This window comes from Panthera tigris, chromosome B2 (genome assembly GCF_018350195.1).
Source record: "Panthera tigris isolate Pti1 chromosome B2, P.tigris_Pti1_mat1.1, whole genome shotgun sequence".
NCBI classification, from domain to species: domain Eukaryota; kingdom Metazoa; phylum Chordata; class Mammalia; order Carnivora; family Felidae; genus Panthera; species Panthera tigris.
This window is the reverse complement of record NC_056664.1, coordinates 124,799,270-124,815,467: the sequence shown is the minus strand read 5'-3', so window position 1 is coordinate 124,815,467 and position 16,198 is coordinate 124,799,270. Positions and strand designations below refer to the sequence as shown.

Below are 16,198 nucleotides of genomic sequence, written 5' to 3'. Positions count from 1 at the left end.
AAGATCCATTTCAAGTGTCTTCTTCTCTGAGAGTCCATATGACTCTGTATTTTGTGGCACCCCTATACATTATAGATACCTTCATTTACTTGTATTTATCACACAGTACTATAATTATTTCATAATAAGCTCCTCTTTTATAATTTGCAATTGGAATAGTCCCCCTTTATCTGTGGTTTCACTATTCATGGTTTTACTTACCTACTGTCAGCATGGTCCAGAAGTAGATGATGATATGTAAAAGTTCAACAGGAGCCCACGCTAAGTCACAACGCTTACGTCATTCACCTCATTACATCTCATCACATAGAAATTCTATCAACTCAAATCATCACAAGAAGAAGGGTGGGTATAGTAGAATAAGATACTTTGAGAGACTACACTCACATAGCTTTTATTACCGTATATTGTTGTAACTGTTCTATTTTATTGGTACTTATTATTGTTAATCTCTTACTGTGCCTAATTTGTAAAATGAATTTTCATCATAGGTGTGTATATCTAGGAAAAATCATAGTATATATAGGGTTTGGTACTATTCATGGTTTCAGGCTTCCGCTGGGGGTCTTAGAGCATATTCCAAAGATAAGGGGGAACTACCGTATATTTATTAAGAAATTTGTAGCTACAAGTAGCAAAAACCCTGATTTTAGCTTAAATCGTAAGGAGATGTATTAGCCATCCTAAGTCAATGGAAGGAAAGGATCCAAGGTTGGTTGCAACAATGTCGACAGGGACTTGGGTTCTTATATCTCTAATGGGCTAACCTCAGTATTGGCCTTACCTTGTACTGGTGACAGGTAGAATTAGCAGAGCATTTGTGATATACGAACCCAACCATGTTCGAAAGAAAAGTTCTTCTCTTTCTATGGAAGAGAAAATTTTTCACAGAAACGTTCAGTCCCCTGCTATCATATTACATAACCCTTTCTGAACCAACCACTGAGATTGGTTTTACCATGGGATGGAAGTTACAGTCGACTGAAACTAACCACTTGGGAGTGGAACAGGTAGACACTGGACAACAACTATATCATTAGAAGAGTTAAAAGCTAAGCTGACCCTTTCTGAAACTGAAGGCAGAGATTTTTTTTTTTCTGGACCAGAACAGGACTATTTTTAAAGTTGTTATATTTTCAAATAGGTTTTCTTCATATAATAAAGATGTATAGCCAACAAAATTATATCGTAAATCACTGAGAGCAGGTTTATTTGATAAATGTTAAAATGCTTCCTACGAAGTGATTTGTTAATATAAATAATCGTCTTAAAAAGAAGTATATAATTATGATGACTTCATTTCTAGCCCTCCAAAAATTCCCTTGTTAATATGATTAATAAACAATTTCTCTGAACCAAGAAAATCATGTACATGTTGGCAGGTAATTAATCTCAGGGCAAAACGAACAGAACCTAATATTTATGAACAAATTACTGATAGCTAGCTATAAGGTCCATTTGCACAGTAAGATACACTGGCCCATATACCAAAGCCGAAAAGAAAATGACATTAGTCTGGTAACATTGAAACACAGGGGATAAGAGAAATCTAATACACAACATCTTTTGTTCTATCCAGTCATTGTTTGCTCTACCCTTCCACAAAATGCCCCTTCATGCATTCCAGTCATGTACATCCATTTGAGAACTCCCATGATCTTAGGACCACAGTGATTGGTTAGGGCTACCCAGATAGACTCACTTGATCCAATCATCGTAACTTACCCTCCTGGCTGCAGCTAATGTGTCCGCAAATAACACTTGACCCAATGAAAACCTTTCTCAGGGAGTTTTTAACTTCACAATGGAGATCAAGTTTTAATCCCTCTCCAGTGATGAAATTGAGCCTGGAAACTGCTGTGAGCCATATTTCCAGCTGTGTGGAAGAAGCTAGTGTCAGACAAGGAAGACAGTATGAAGAGAGAAGCAAAGACAAAAAAGTGATCTGTGACCATCTGAGTCCCTGAGGTCTACTTGCAATTTTGCCTTTCCTGGAGTTTGGTTACATGAGACAATACCATTTCCTGTTTCCGAGCTAATTTTAGTTGGGCTCAATTATGTGAAACAAAATCATCCTGACTAATACATACGAACACAAATTTCATCTCCATTTGGGTTCTTTTTTTTAATGTTTCACAGAAATATGTTTGAGGGGGAACTTCCATTTTAGACCTAAGCTAGTGAGTGACTGAAAAACAATCTTTTTCATGAACAACATGAGGTCTATAAAGCGCCAGTATTAAAATTCACTTTGTTCCTCTCAGATGAAACTTCCAGCATCCTCTTCCACTAATATTACAATTAGCAATGGATGCCGTGATATGCTGCCCAGATTTTCCCTCCAGGACTGAAGAACCTATTCCCTCGGTTGCTGGGAATGCTGCCAGCAGATAGCCCACAGCTGACGAGAACTCTGTTTCAAAACTGCCTCATTGCCTTGCCCAAGGTCACATCCCTTTCACAAGGCAGCCTGCTTCCAATGACTGGTTAATGTTTGATACAAAGGCCTGGCTCCCTGGCCCCAACTCAGGAAAACTCTGAAAGGCCATCCTCACTTCCAAGCTTCCCATGGGGGGGGGGGGGGGAGCTGAGGATGTCACTGGGCTGCATTGCAGCCCATCTTCTCCTCACGCACTGGGCTCTCCTCCCTTCCTTTCCACAGGCATTGCTTCCAACAGCACTCCCCGCTCAACTCCCAGCCTGCTAATCTCCACCTCAGAGGCCGCCCTCTGAGAAACCCAACCTGCAACACGGTGCTTTTTAAACATCATTAAACCATAAAGATATGATGTGGCCCTTTAAGGAAAGCTCAATGGTTAGTTAATGGCTCCTTAAATTTCCCTAGCATTCTGCTAAGCATTACAGAGGAGAGAATAAAAGCATAAGGTGTACCTCCTGCCCTTAATGAACACACAGCCTCATTGGACACATGCGATGTAAGCAGTCGTTCTCATACAACTCAGCAGCATGTCCAGATGAAGAAAACTAAAAGGAAGCCCAAACTGGCACACGGTGGATGATTCGCTGGGTGGATTCATTCATCACAGTAGATGATTCATCGGGCGGATGGATGGATGGACGGACGGACGGATGGATGAATGGAAAGAGATGTATGTGAACTGGGCCAGACCATAAAATGTATGTGAAGGCTCTCCACTTTTGCCACGGCCACCTTCCTTCTCTTCATTAACCTCCTTTATCATCCCCTGTTTTTCACATTAAAAAAACAGAATAATCGACCAAAGTGAGCACACAAGATCTCACTAGGAACTCTGCTTTGGTCTGGGAGAATATGAGGGGGGAAAGAGCCTGCCCTTTTGCCTCTGTGCCAAAATCTAATCTCTCCCATGCTCTCGGAAGGGCCAAAGTGAGCCAACCACCTTCCTGCCTCACAAGTAATCTATGGAGAAAGAGAGCTATTCTATAGTCAGTAACAATCATACCAACACTAATAATATCTTACATCACTATAGTGTTTTATGAACTAGCCTCTTACCTTATTTGATCCTCATATCATCCTGGAAGGTAGGGAGGGTAAATATCATTGTATCCTCCCTTTCACAGAGAGGGAAACTGAGGTCTAGAGGTCCTACATATTAAAGCAAAAATTAAAATGAAGTCTTCTTCCTTTCGTTGCCGTCCTATAAACTATTAGAATTCACATGGACTATGAATGAGGTCTGTCTCTGAAGGCTACCAACTGAGAGTTACGATTTATGTAGTAATGAGATGATAACATTCTTAGTTCCAGTAGCACAGTTAGTCTGGGTCTCAGTAAAAGTCAGTCGATCTTTACCAAGCAGAACTCATACCATTGCATATATTATTCAGAAATGATGTATCTGAACATAAACTTTGAATTAGAAAAACAGAGAGAAGTTCGACCAATTAATTATACCCACCTTTGAACAGATAAGTACATATATTACATGCTAGATCATAAATATCTCTAATTTCTATCAGGATCTTACTTACAATTACACAGTTCCACAGGAGATAAAAGCCGGATCCTAACAGAAACCTATTTCCTTTTCTACTCAGTTGTATGGCATAACATTCTATTCTTAACTGAGATAAACTTATTTTGGATGTCTACTTTGGCAGGTCCCTTGTGGGGGTGGGGGTGAAAATTGATGGGAAAAGAAATTGCTCTGCCAGCTCCTGCCATGCACCTTCAACTCAAATCAGCTTCCTGCTTCCTCTACATGTCTTCAGCCAGCATATGGCAGAAACATCAGTACGTGTTTTTTCTTCCCTTCATGAGTGAATTGAGGTCATCTCTTGTGCAGTCATTATTTTGTAAGGATTATTCTGCAGGATGATTTGATTTCCTATTGTCTTGTCTACTCTTGTTTCCACCTATATTTGCATCTCATTGACTCTCAAGAATAATGTCTTACTCAGCTCCATTCCATCTGTTCATGTATATAATGAAGATTCAGTTTCTAAAGTGTTCTATTCCTGAATCTGAGTCTCATCCAGCAGTCTCGTTTATGGACTATATGACCTTGGCCTAGACAATTGCATTCTCATTGGCTTCAGCTACCTCTTCTAGACAAAGGGGAAAATTATAACTGTTCCATTTATTACTGTGCTTTGAAAAATCACAGGAGATCATTGGAATGTATGGATTTAATCTTCATGACTATGCATTCACACATAATCCCTGAAAGTCCCTGACATATTCAGTAGATTGTCATTTTGAATTAATAGATGTTTAAGGATGATACCTGAGGTAGTCACTTAGCATGCCTCAGCACCTGGACTGTCCAGTAACTAATTTTTTCAGGTTTTGTAGTTCCCTTCCCATCAGCAAAAATTCACATTGAGCAATAGAAACTTTCTATCTTTGTTAAACATGGACACTGAGCCAAAACAAAGCATATGCAAGTGTTGTCAGAAAAATTGAAGCCAAAGTAAAGAGAGCTAAAAAGCAATAATTATTAGTCAGAAAAATTAAGTTTTCAATATATTCAAGAGTGGAATGCTAGGGGTGCCTGGATGGCTCAGCTGGTTAAGCGTCCAACTTCGGCTTAGGTCATGATCTCACGGTTCATGGGTTCGAGCCCCACATTGGGCTCTGTGCTGACAGTTCAGAGCCTGGAGCCTGCTTTGGATTCTGTGTCTCGCTCTCTCTCTCTGCCCCTCCCCTGCTCATGTCCTGTCTCTCTCTCTCTCTCTCTCTCTCTCTCTCTCTCTCTCTCTCTCTTTCTCTCAAAAATAAACATTAAAAAAAATAAAAATTAAAAAAAGACTGGAATCCTGAATTTGGCCATGACTAGTGACTCTATTATGTGAAAGGCTCTGCCATATTTATTGAATACAGAATGAAGAAAAAGTGATTAAAGAAACTATTTCATCTAGTGCTTTAGCCAGTGCAATTATGGAAATTTGTAGGGATAAAACTATATGTTAAAGTACCGCTGTAACTTGAAGGATTTCAGATGGGTTCAGATGTATCTCTCTTGAATGTTAAGTACCTACTATATAAGGCAGCGTGGAAATGCTGGGCATGTTATGATGGTCCCACCCAATGAGATAATGCTGATCGTATAGAAGTTATTTTTAAAGATTTTTTTGTTTGACTGCTACATAAAAAGAGTAAGTATTTTAAACCCCCCAGAGCTCATATCCCATACTTCTGACTGAGAAAGCAGTAAGCACTTTGGGAGATTCTTAAGCATTTGTTTAAAACTATACCAATTGAAAGGTGACCCTATGACTCTATAAATACGCCTGTCTTTTAATTTATCTGTTTTTCTTCTATGAATCTATCTTAAGAAACTAGTCCAAATATAGAGAAATGTTTATTCATTACAGTATTTTTGCAGCATTTTTGGTAGTGAAAAGCTGTTGGAAATAATCTAAATATCTACTGTGAAGGGAATGGCTCAGTTAATTACGGTTTAGACATGAAAGAAAAATGTAGTTGCCACTTAAAATGTTCTTTAACAGACTTTAATGAAAAGCTGAAATTCATGTAAAGATGTGTGTTGCTAAAAGTCTGGAAAAAAAGTCTGCCAAATGATAATACACTGGAGTTTGAACACTGGAATGAAAACTTTTTTTATATTGATGTACTTTCCAGTTTCTCTATGATATATACATATTACATTTAAAGTCAGGAAAAAAGTTGAAGAGAATTTTTAAATAATCTATCTTTCTTAAAAATAACAATATTATCCAGAGGAATGATGAACACATGAAACACTACCCCAATGTCAGAAACTAGACTTGCTGTTGACTATCTACTGCGCCTATGCCCTACAGGCATGTAAATGTCTCCCAGTTTCTTGCTTACCGCTTATGACATGTCTGTTTATAATGTTGGAATGTTTCCATAGCTAGTAAAACAGAAATTACTGACAATACCAAGAGGGAAATTTGCAGATGTTTGTGTTACCGTCCAAAGTAGTTATTTATTTATAAATATTAGACTAACTAGATACTAGGTACTATGTGTGCTAGGGGCTGGGAAAATCAGAACGAGAAATGCAGAGTTTACAGTCTGATGGTAGAGTTTTATGGGAAGCAAACAACCATTTCACCTGAAGCTAGAAAGATGAGTGTTAGCAAAGTCAAAGTGAGGGCTAAGTCAGGCATGGGGCACTCTATGCAAGAGCCCTGGAGGCAGAAAGGCGAGTTCCTAGTGTTCTCCAGTATCCAGTCCTCCTTTTCTTCTCTATTCACAGAGAATTCTACGGCTCAGTTCCCTGGTAACTGGGCAGAGCCATGTGATTAATTCTGTCCACTAAAATGTGAACAGGAGTGATATGCAGCATTTCCAGGCTAAGGCAGTCTCTCTTCTCCTCTGACCTTTAACTGAAGAGGTCATGTGTTCCAGGTCACAAGATCTTGCCTCAGTAACCACATAGATAGCAGCTGTCCTGGAGTCATTTAGACCCATAGCAGATTTTGCACTGATAAGAAATAATTATTTATTTCGATCAGCTGCAGAAAATGGGGAATTTCTTATTTCTAGTATAACTCCTGTCTTTTTCTTTTTTACTTTTTAAATTCTATTATTATTATTTAATAATTTTATTGTCACATTAGCTAACATATAGTGTATACAGTGTAGTCTTGGCTTCAGGAGTAGATTCTCGTGATTCATCACTTATATACAACACGCAGAACTCATCCCAACAAGTGCCCTCTTCAATGCCCGTCACCCATTTTTCCCTCCTCCCCTGCCATCCCATCCCCATCAATCCTCAGTTTCTTCTCCGTATTTAAGAATCTCTTATGGTTTGCCTCTCTCTCTGTTTGTAACTGATTTTTCCTTCCCTTCCCCTACGGTCTTCTGTTAAGTTTCTCAAATTCCACATATGAGTGAAAACATCTGATATCTGTCTTTTTCTGACTGGTTTATTTCACTTATAATATCCTCCAGTTCCATCCACATTGTTGCAAATGGCAAGATTTCATTCATTTTCATCACCATATATATATATGGTATGTGTATATATACATATACATATACATATATATATATATCTATATATATATATACATATACCATATATATATATACACACCACATCTTCTTTATCCATTCATCAGTTGATGGACATTTGGGCTCTTCCCATAATTTGGCTCTTGTTGATAGCACTGCTATAAACATGGGGGTGCATGTGCCCCTGTGAATCAGCACCCCTCTATCCTTTGGATAAATTCCTAGTAGGGCTATTGCTAGGTTGTGGGGTAATTCTATTTTTAATTTTTTGAGGAATCTCTACACTGCTTTCCTGAGTGGCTGCACCAGTTTGCATTCCCACCAACAGTGCAAAAGGGTTCTCTTTTCTCCACATCCTCACCAACATCTGTTGTTTCCTGAGTTGTTAAATTTAGCCATTCTGACCGGTGTGAGGTGGTATCGCAATGTGATTTTGATTTGTATTTCCCTGATAAGGAGCAACATTGAGCATCTTTTCATGTGCCTGTTTGCCATCTGGATGTATTCTTTGGAAAAGTGTCTATTCATGTCTTCTGCCCATTTCTTCACTGGAGTCTTTTTTTTGGCGGGGGGCGGGGGGTTGAGTTTGGTACGTTTTTTATAGATTTTGGATACTAACCCTTTATCCAGATATGTCATTTGCAAATATCTTCTCTCCATTCCATTAGTTGCCTTTTAGTTTTATTGGGTGTTTCCATTGCTGTGCAGAAGCTTTTTATCTTGATGAGGTCCCAATAGTTCACTATTGCTTTTATTTCCCTTGCCTTCAGAAACATGTCAAGTAAAAAGTTGCTGCAGCCAAGGTCAAAGAGGTTATTGCCTCTTTTCTCCTCTAAGATTTAATGGTTTCCTGTCTCACATATAGACCTTTCATCCATTTTGAATTTATTTTTATGTATGGTGTAAGAAAGTGGTCCAGTTTCATTCTTTTGAATGTTGCTGTCCAGTTCTCCCAGCACCATTTGCTAAAGAGACTGTCTTTATTCCATTGGATACTCTTTCCTGCTTTGTCAAAGATCAACTGGCCATACATTTCTGTGTCAATTTCTGGGTTCTCTATTCTATTCCATTGGTCTATGTGCCTGTTTTTGTGCCAATACCATACTGTCTTGATGATTACAGCTTTGTTACAGGCTGAAGTCCAGGAATGTGATGCCTCCAGCTTCGGTTTTCTTTTTCAACATTACTTTGGCTATTCGGGGTCTTTTGTGGTTCCATACAAATTTTAGGATTGTTTGTTCTAGCTCTGAGAAGAATCCTGGTGCTGTTTTGATTGGGATTGCATTGAATGTGTAGATTGCTTTGGGTAGTATCGACATTTTAATATTTCAATATTTCAATATTTCAATATTTGTTCTTCCGATCCATGAGCATGGAATGTTTTTCCATTTCTTTGTGTATTCTTCAGTTTCTTTTGTAAGCTTTCTAAAAGTTTCTCTTTTTTAAATTTTTTTAATGTTTATTTATTTGAGAGAGAGAGAGAAAGAGAGAGAGCGAGCATGAGCAGGGGAGGGGCAGAGAGAGAAGAAGACACAGAATCTGAAGCAGGCTCCAGGCTCTGAGTGGTCAGCACAGAGCCTGATGCAGGGCTTGAACTCACAAACTGCAAGATCATGACCTGAGCTGAAGTCGGACGCTTAACCGACTGAGCCATCCAGGCGTCCCAGATTTCTATAGTTTTCAGTGTACAGATCTTTTATCCCTTTGGTTAGGTTTATTCCTAGGTATTTTACGGTTCTTGCTGCACTTGTAAATGGGATCAATTTCTTGATATCTCTTTCTGTTGCTTCATTATTGATGTATAGAAACGCAACTGATTTCTATACATTGATTTTATACCCTGCAACTTTGCTAAATTCATGTATCAGTTCTAGCAGTTTCTTGGTGGAGTCTTGCGGGTTTTCCATGCAGAGTATCATGTCATCTGCAAAAAGTGAACGTTTGACTTAATTGCTGATTTGAATGATTTTTATTTCATTTTGTTGTCTGATTGCTGAGTCTAGACCTTCCAACACTATGTTAAACAATAGAAGTGAGAGTGGACATCCCTGACGTGTTCCTCATCTCAGGGGGAAAGCTCTCAGTTTTTCCCCACTGAGGATTATACTAGCTGTGGTCTTTTCATATATGGCTTTTATGATGTTAAGTTATGTTCCTTCTATCCCAACTTTCTTGAGGGTTTTTATTAAGAAAAGATGCTGTATTTTGTCAAATACTTTTTTTTGCATCTATTGACAGAATCATATGGTTCTTATCCTTCCTTCTACTAATGTGATGTATTGCATTGATGGTTTTGCAAATATTGAACCAGCCCTGCAGCCCGGGAATGAATCTCACTTGATCACAGTGAATAATTCTTTTAATATGCTCTTGAATTCAATTTGCTAGTATCTTGTTGAGAATTTTTGCATCCATGTTTATCAGAGATATTTGGCCTATAATTCTCCTTTTTAGTGGGGTCTTTGTCTGATTTGGAAATCAATGTAATCCTGGCTTCACAGAATGAGTCTGGAGGCTTTCCTTCTGTTTCTATTTTTTGGAACAGCTTGAGAAGAATAGGTATTAACTCTGCTTTACATGTCTGGTAGAATTCCCCTGGGAAGCCATCTGGATCAGGACTTCTATTTTGGGGGAGATTTTTGAAAACCAATTCAATTTCTTTGCTGGTTAGGGGTCTGTTCAAATTTTCTATTTCTTCCCATTTGAGTTTTGGTGATGTGTGAGTATCTAGAAATTTGTCCATTTCTTCCAGATTGTCTAGTTTGTTGGCATGTAATTTTTCATAGTATTCTCTAATAATTGTTTGTATTTCTGTGGTGTTGGTTGTGATCTCTCCTGTTTCATTTGTGATTTTTATCTCTTTTCTTTTTGAGCACTCTGGCTAGGGGTTTATCAATTTTGTTTATTCTTTCAAAAAACTAGCTCTTAGATTCATTGATCTGTTCTACTGTTTTTGTTTGTTTGTTTGGTTGGTTGGTTTTGTTTTTGCTTTTGGGTTTGTTTGTTTGGTTGTTTGTTTGTTTTTGGATTCTATATTGTTTATTTCTACTATAATCTTTATTATTTCTCTTCTTCTGCTGGCTTTGGGCTTTCTTTGCTGCTCTGTTTCTAGTTTCTTTAGGCATGAGGTTGATATGTTTTTGGGATCTTTCTTGCTTCTTGAGATAAGCCTGGATTGCAATGTATTTTCCACTTAGGACTGACTTTGCTGCATCCCGAAGGGTTTAGACTGTCGTGTTTTCATTTTCATGTGCTTCCACGTTTAAAAAAAATTTTTTTAACACTTACTTATTTTTGAGAGACAGAGAGAGACACAGAGCATGAGCAGAGGGGGGGCAGAGAGAGAGGGAGACACAGAATCCGAAGCAGGCTCCAGGCTCCAAGCTGTCAGCACAGAGCCTGATGCGTGGCTCGAACTCACAAACCGCAGGTTCGTGACCTGAGCTGAAGTCGGATGCTTAACTGAGCCACCCAGGCGCCCCCTTTTTTTAAATTTTTTTTTAACATTTATTTATTTTTGAGAGACAGAGCATGAGCAGGGGAGGGGCAGAGATAAAGAGGGAGAATGTGCTTCTATACATTCTTTTAAATTTCTTCTTTAATTGCCTGGTTGACACACATTCTTTAGTAGGATGTTCTTTAACCTCCATGCATTTGGAGGATTTCCAAATTTTTTCTTGTGGTTGATTTCAAGTTTCATAGTGTTGTGCTGTGTTCTGAAAATATGCATAGTATGATCTCAATCCTTTTACATTTGTTGAGGGCCGTTTTGTGACCCAGTGTGTGATCTATTTTGGAGAATATTCCATGCACACTCGAGAAGACTGTGTATTCTGCTGCTTTTGGATGAAAGGTTCTGAATAATACATCTGTTAAGTCCATCTGTCCAGTGTATCATTCAAGACCATTGCTTCGTTATTGATTTTCTGCCTAGATTATCTGTCCATTGAAGCAAGTGGAGTATTAAAGTCACCTACAATTACAGTATTATATCAATAAATTTGCTTATGTTTGTGATTAATTGATTTATATATTTGGCTGCTTCATTTTGGGGGCCTAAACATTTACACTTGTTAGTTCTTCTTGATGGATGGAGCCCTTAATTATGATACAATGCCCTTCTTCATCTCTTGTTACAGTCTTTGGTTTAAAATCTAGTTTATCTGTGGGTCGCCTAAGTGGCTCAGTCAGTTGAGCAGCCAGCTTCAGCTCAGGTCATGATCTCACAGCTCATGAGTTCGAGCCCCACGTCGGGCTCTGTGCTAACAGCTAGGAGCCTGGATCCTGCTTCAGATCTGTGTCTCCCTCTCTATTTGCCCCTAATTCACTTGCATTCTGTCTCTGTCTCTCTCCAAAGTAAATAAACACTAAAAAAATTTTTTTAATCTAGTTTGTCTGATATAAGTATGGCTAGTCCAGCTTTCTTTTGACTTCCAGTAGCATGATAGATGGTTCTCCATCCCCTCACTTTCAATCTGCAGGTGTCCTCAGGTCTAAAATGAGTCTCTTGTAGGCAGCATACAGATGGATCTTGGTTCTGTATCCATTCTGATATCCTATTTTTATTGGGGCATTTAGTCCATTTACATGCAGAGTGATGGTTGAAAGATACGGATTTAGTGTCACTGTGTTATCTGTAGGTTTTGTGCTTGTGGTCCTTTGTAGTCTTTGCTGCTTTCCACTCACAGAGTTTCCCTTAGGATTTCCTGCAGGGCTGGTTTAGTGGTCATGAACGCCTTCAGTTTTTGTTTGTCTGGGAAAGCCTTTATCTCCCCTTCTGTTCTGAATGACAACCTTGCTGGATAGAGGATCCTTGGCTGCATATTTTTCCTATTCAACACATTGAATATTTCCTGCCACTCCCTTCTGGCCTGCCAGGTTTCAATGGACAGGTCTGCTGCTATCCTTAAGTGTCTACACTTGTAGGTTAAGGCCTGTTTGTCCCTAGCTGCTTTCAGAATTCTCTTTCTCTTTGTATTTTGTCAGTTTCACTGTGATATGTTGTGGCATTGACCCATTTTTGTTGATTTTGAAGGGAGTTCTCTGTGTTTCCTGAACTAGGATGTCTGCTTCCTTCCCCAGATTAGGGAAAATCTCAGCTATAATTTTTTCAAATAAACCTTCTGCCCCTTCCTCTCTCTCTTTTTCCTCTGGTACTTGTATGATACAGATATTATTATGTTTCTCTGAATCACTTAGGTCTCTAATTCTCTCCTCGTGGTCTAGTAATTTCCTATCCCTCTCTTTCTCAGCTTCATCATTTTCCACAATTTTATCTTCTATTTCGCTTATTCTCCCCTCTGCTTCTTTCATCCTTGCTGTCACTGCATCTAGTTTATTTTGCATCTCATTAGCAGCATTTCTTAATTTGTCATGACTATTTCTTAGGTCCTTGATCTCTTCAATAATAGATGCTTTGCTGTCTTCTATGCTTTTTCAAGCCCAGCTATTAGTCTTATGACTATTATTCCAAGTTCATGTTCAGATATATTGTTTATATCTGTTTTGTGCAATTGTCTACCTGTCATTTCTTCCTGGAATTCCTTTTGAGAAGAATTCTTCTGTTTCATCATTTTGGCTAGTTTTCTGTCTTTTACATGTTTTAATAGCTTGTTATGAGTCACCAACTTGCGAGTACTACTATGTTAAAAAGTGGTAATACACTGTCCAGGGCCTGGCATTTCAGGAAGTGTTTTGGAGTGTGTTGCACACACTCTGTTGTGTATCTCATTGCTTTGTCTCCCTACTGGTAGTGGTGGTTTTGTTTGATTTGTGCTTTGGTTTGTTCATTGAATTAAACCCTGGAAAAAATGGAAAAGGGGGAGGGTGGAAGAAGCCTTATCCCATACAAAGAGAGAAATGATGGGGCTGGCAAAAAAAGACCAGGCAAAGAATCAAATAAACTACAATGCTTAATCCAGAGAGGGAGAGAAGAAAATAAAGAAGACAGAGATAAAGAAAAGGTGTAGAAAGAACAGAGTAAAAATGCCTGATTAAACAAACAACCAGAATAGAGAAGCAGTTACCAGGCACAGAGGGGCAAGGTTTGGTGTAGGAGGGTCTGCCCTCCACGGGAGGCTGTTTTCTTGTTCCCTGAAGCCCCACTGTGTTGGTGATGAGGAGAAAAATGGCTACACCCCAATCTCTCCTCCCCAGACTAGGTGTTCCAAACCACAATGTTCAGGCAGTCCTCACAGAGCAGTGTGGATGGGCCGGTTTGTCCTGCTCCACAGTCTCCCGTGCCTCCTAGGTGCTCGGCTGGGATTCAAAACCCAATGTCTTAAAGGATCCCCCTCCACACGGACCCAGTTCTGGAGCAGGGCTAGTCTGCCCAGCCAGCAAAGGGCTTCTGGCTGGCATCTATCTTTTAGCCTTGGAAGAGTAATATACCCTCTTCCCATAGTAATCAGGGGAGGGCACTGCTGTCTCCCAGTGCACCCTTGAGATCGCTACTGAGCCCTGAGCTGGTTCCCCCTCCCCCGGGAAGCTTGCACACACAGTGGCAGCTCTAGTCTAGAGAAAGTCACACAACTCTGAAAACTGATCTTCACTCCTAAGGCTGTTTGCAAGGTATAAACTGGCTCTCTCTGTATTTTTCATTCCCCGATCCATAGTCTAGAGAGGTTTTTCTCTTGTCCAAATACAATCCCACACTTCCACAGCCTCTCTTTCTCTTCCTTTTGTCTCTCTGCTGAAGAGGATCCCCTCCTCCAAGCCTACGCCACCCATTTTATATCAACCCAGTTGGTAAACATGCACCTCTGTCCCCCCAAGCTGTCTTTGTATACCTGTACACACGTGGAGATGTTTCTGTCACTCTGTAGCCTGGATTCCTGGAATTCCATCTGTTCTGACGTCCATACTGCTATGTTTGAGGGAGAAGGTTAATTCTGGTTTCCCTACTTCTCTACCATCTTGATTCTCCCCCCAACACATCCTGTCTTAAACAGGGACTTTAAAAATCAAAACACTGTGATTGAATCAAGTAGAAGTGATGGGCATTTAGAAATGAGCATTAATTGCATCATCTATGGCTGACATCATTATAACATGGTCCCTATAAAGATGCATTCCCCAGCATGACGAGAAGGTACTCACTCTCCCCTTCTCCATTCTCCCCGTGACGTGCTTCTGGAGCACTTTTTTCTCACTCTCATTTGTTTAATTTCTGGTCAGACCTTCCCTATTGCAGTTATGCTTATAGTCTACTTCATTATAGACTACCACCAATCCCTGACTGTCTATTTCCACAACTTTCTTTGAAGACTCTTCTAGTCAATGTAAAACTCAAATTTTAACACCCAGTATGAGGTTTCTTTGTTTCATTTTTCTAGAACACTGTCATCAAATCTATTTGCCAAGTACAAAATAAACAACTTAAAGAGAAGCCACAGAGAAGACTACCATGTTGCAACACTGTCAACTCAACTCAGAATAGTACAGTGGAGAACATTTGGGGCATGCTACACAAATGTGCATTGCCATAAATGCAGATTACAGTCTGGGGAGCTAGTTTTCATTGCTTAAATGTATAATAATAGTTGACATTACATAGGGCTTAAAATGTGTTAATAGATTAGAACAGACCAACCACCTCCATCAATCACACAATATTGAAACCGTAAGAATGACCTCCAAGTGCAACTTTAAAATGTCTTATGACTCACATCACGATTCCTCCTTCATTAAAGACATCACAGCACTGGCATCAACCCTCACTTGAAGAAATCAACCGATCCAAAGACCATTCCCACTTATGATATCCTACAACCAAACTGAACAATAGAAAACTGTAGTCGTTTCTGCTAATGAGAGACCATTTCCGTTGAAATGTTCTCCCCTGTTTCTATAATTTTATATAGTTTGTTCATTTATATTATAACTGGTTTCTTTATTTAAAGAGGAGGCTTTCCACAGTTTGGAGGACTTACCAAGGTTCACCTCTAACTTTCCTGCCACAGACCAGGACCGCTGAGCCAGACAACTTCCGTGTACATTCCTCAGGGCCTTGTTTGTCTCTTTTGCTTGAGGTTCCTGGGCTCTGCTGGAGAGATGAATCATGCATTGGGTCCAAAATATTATTTAATTACAGCTTCCAAAAATAACAAAAAACTTTTTTATTTTTTCCTAAGAAAATAATATTTTATTCATTTATATCTTGAGCTTTCTGATCAGATCTGCACTACAAAAAATTTTTGGTGATATAGTGTTCTCTATCTTATGTCAACTTTATCTTGTAATATCTTCTCATAAACATTACTTGATTAAAGGGAAAACTATATAGAATGATCAACAGATAAAATACCAGTAAGTCTAAGTCCATGACAAAAACTGTCACCATGGTCTTCTGCTTATGGCCAAGATGGAATAGCAGATAACAGATTTACTCTCTTGCCTAAACAACTAAAAACAAATGGACGAAATATATGAAGAAACGGGTTTCAAGATATAGGACATCAGCTGAAAAACACTGATAACAGAATGAGAATCAAATAAGGTGAATCCTTGATTGCCTGAGCTTATGGCCTTAAGGAATTTCCAAGTTACACCACAGAAAAGAAATCCAGGAATTCAATGCAAACGTCCTGCATTGAGGAGATAAAGCTCAGAGTCGTGGGAAAACAAGGTGGCAGAGTTTACAGGGCAGAGTATTAGAGATTACTGCTGGGAAAGAATCACCCAAAAGGACTAGAACTAACAACACTTGATGCTCACCCAGGACTGGGAATAGTGCCTGTACCC

The 16,198-nt window shown here is 39.2% G+C and overlaps 1 protein-coding gene across 2 annotated transcripts in view; it reads right to left on the bottom strand.

Annotated features, from left to right (window-relative positions):
• The window catches only part of HECA (hdc homolog, cell cycle regulator), a 232,788-nt gene that overhangs the window by 22,303 nt on the left and 194,287 nt on the right, over nucleotides 1-16,198 (bottom strand). For both annotated transcript variants that reach the window (XM_042987232.1, XM_042987233.1), the window contains exon 4: nucleotides 15,388-15,500. In XM_042987232.1, coding sequence (XP_042843166.1) covers nucleotides 15,388-15,500 — 113 coding nt within the window. The remainder of the gene's footprint in view (nucleotides 1-15,387; nucleotides 15,501-16,198) is intronic.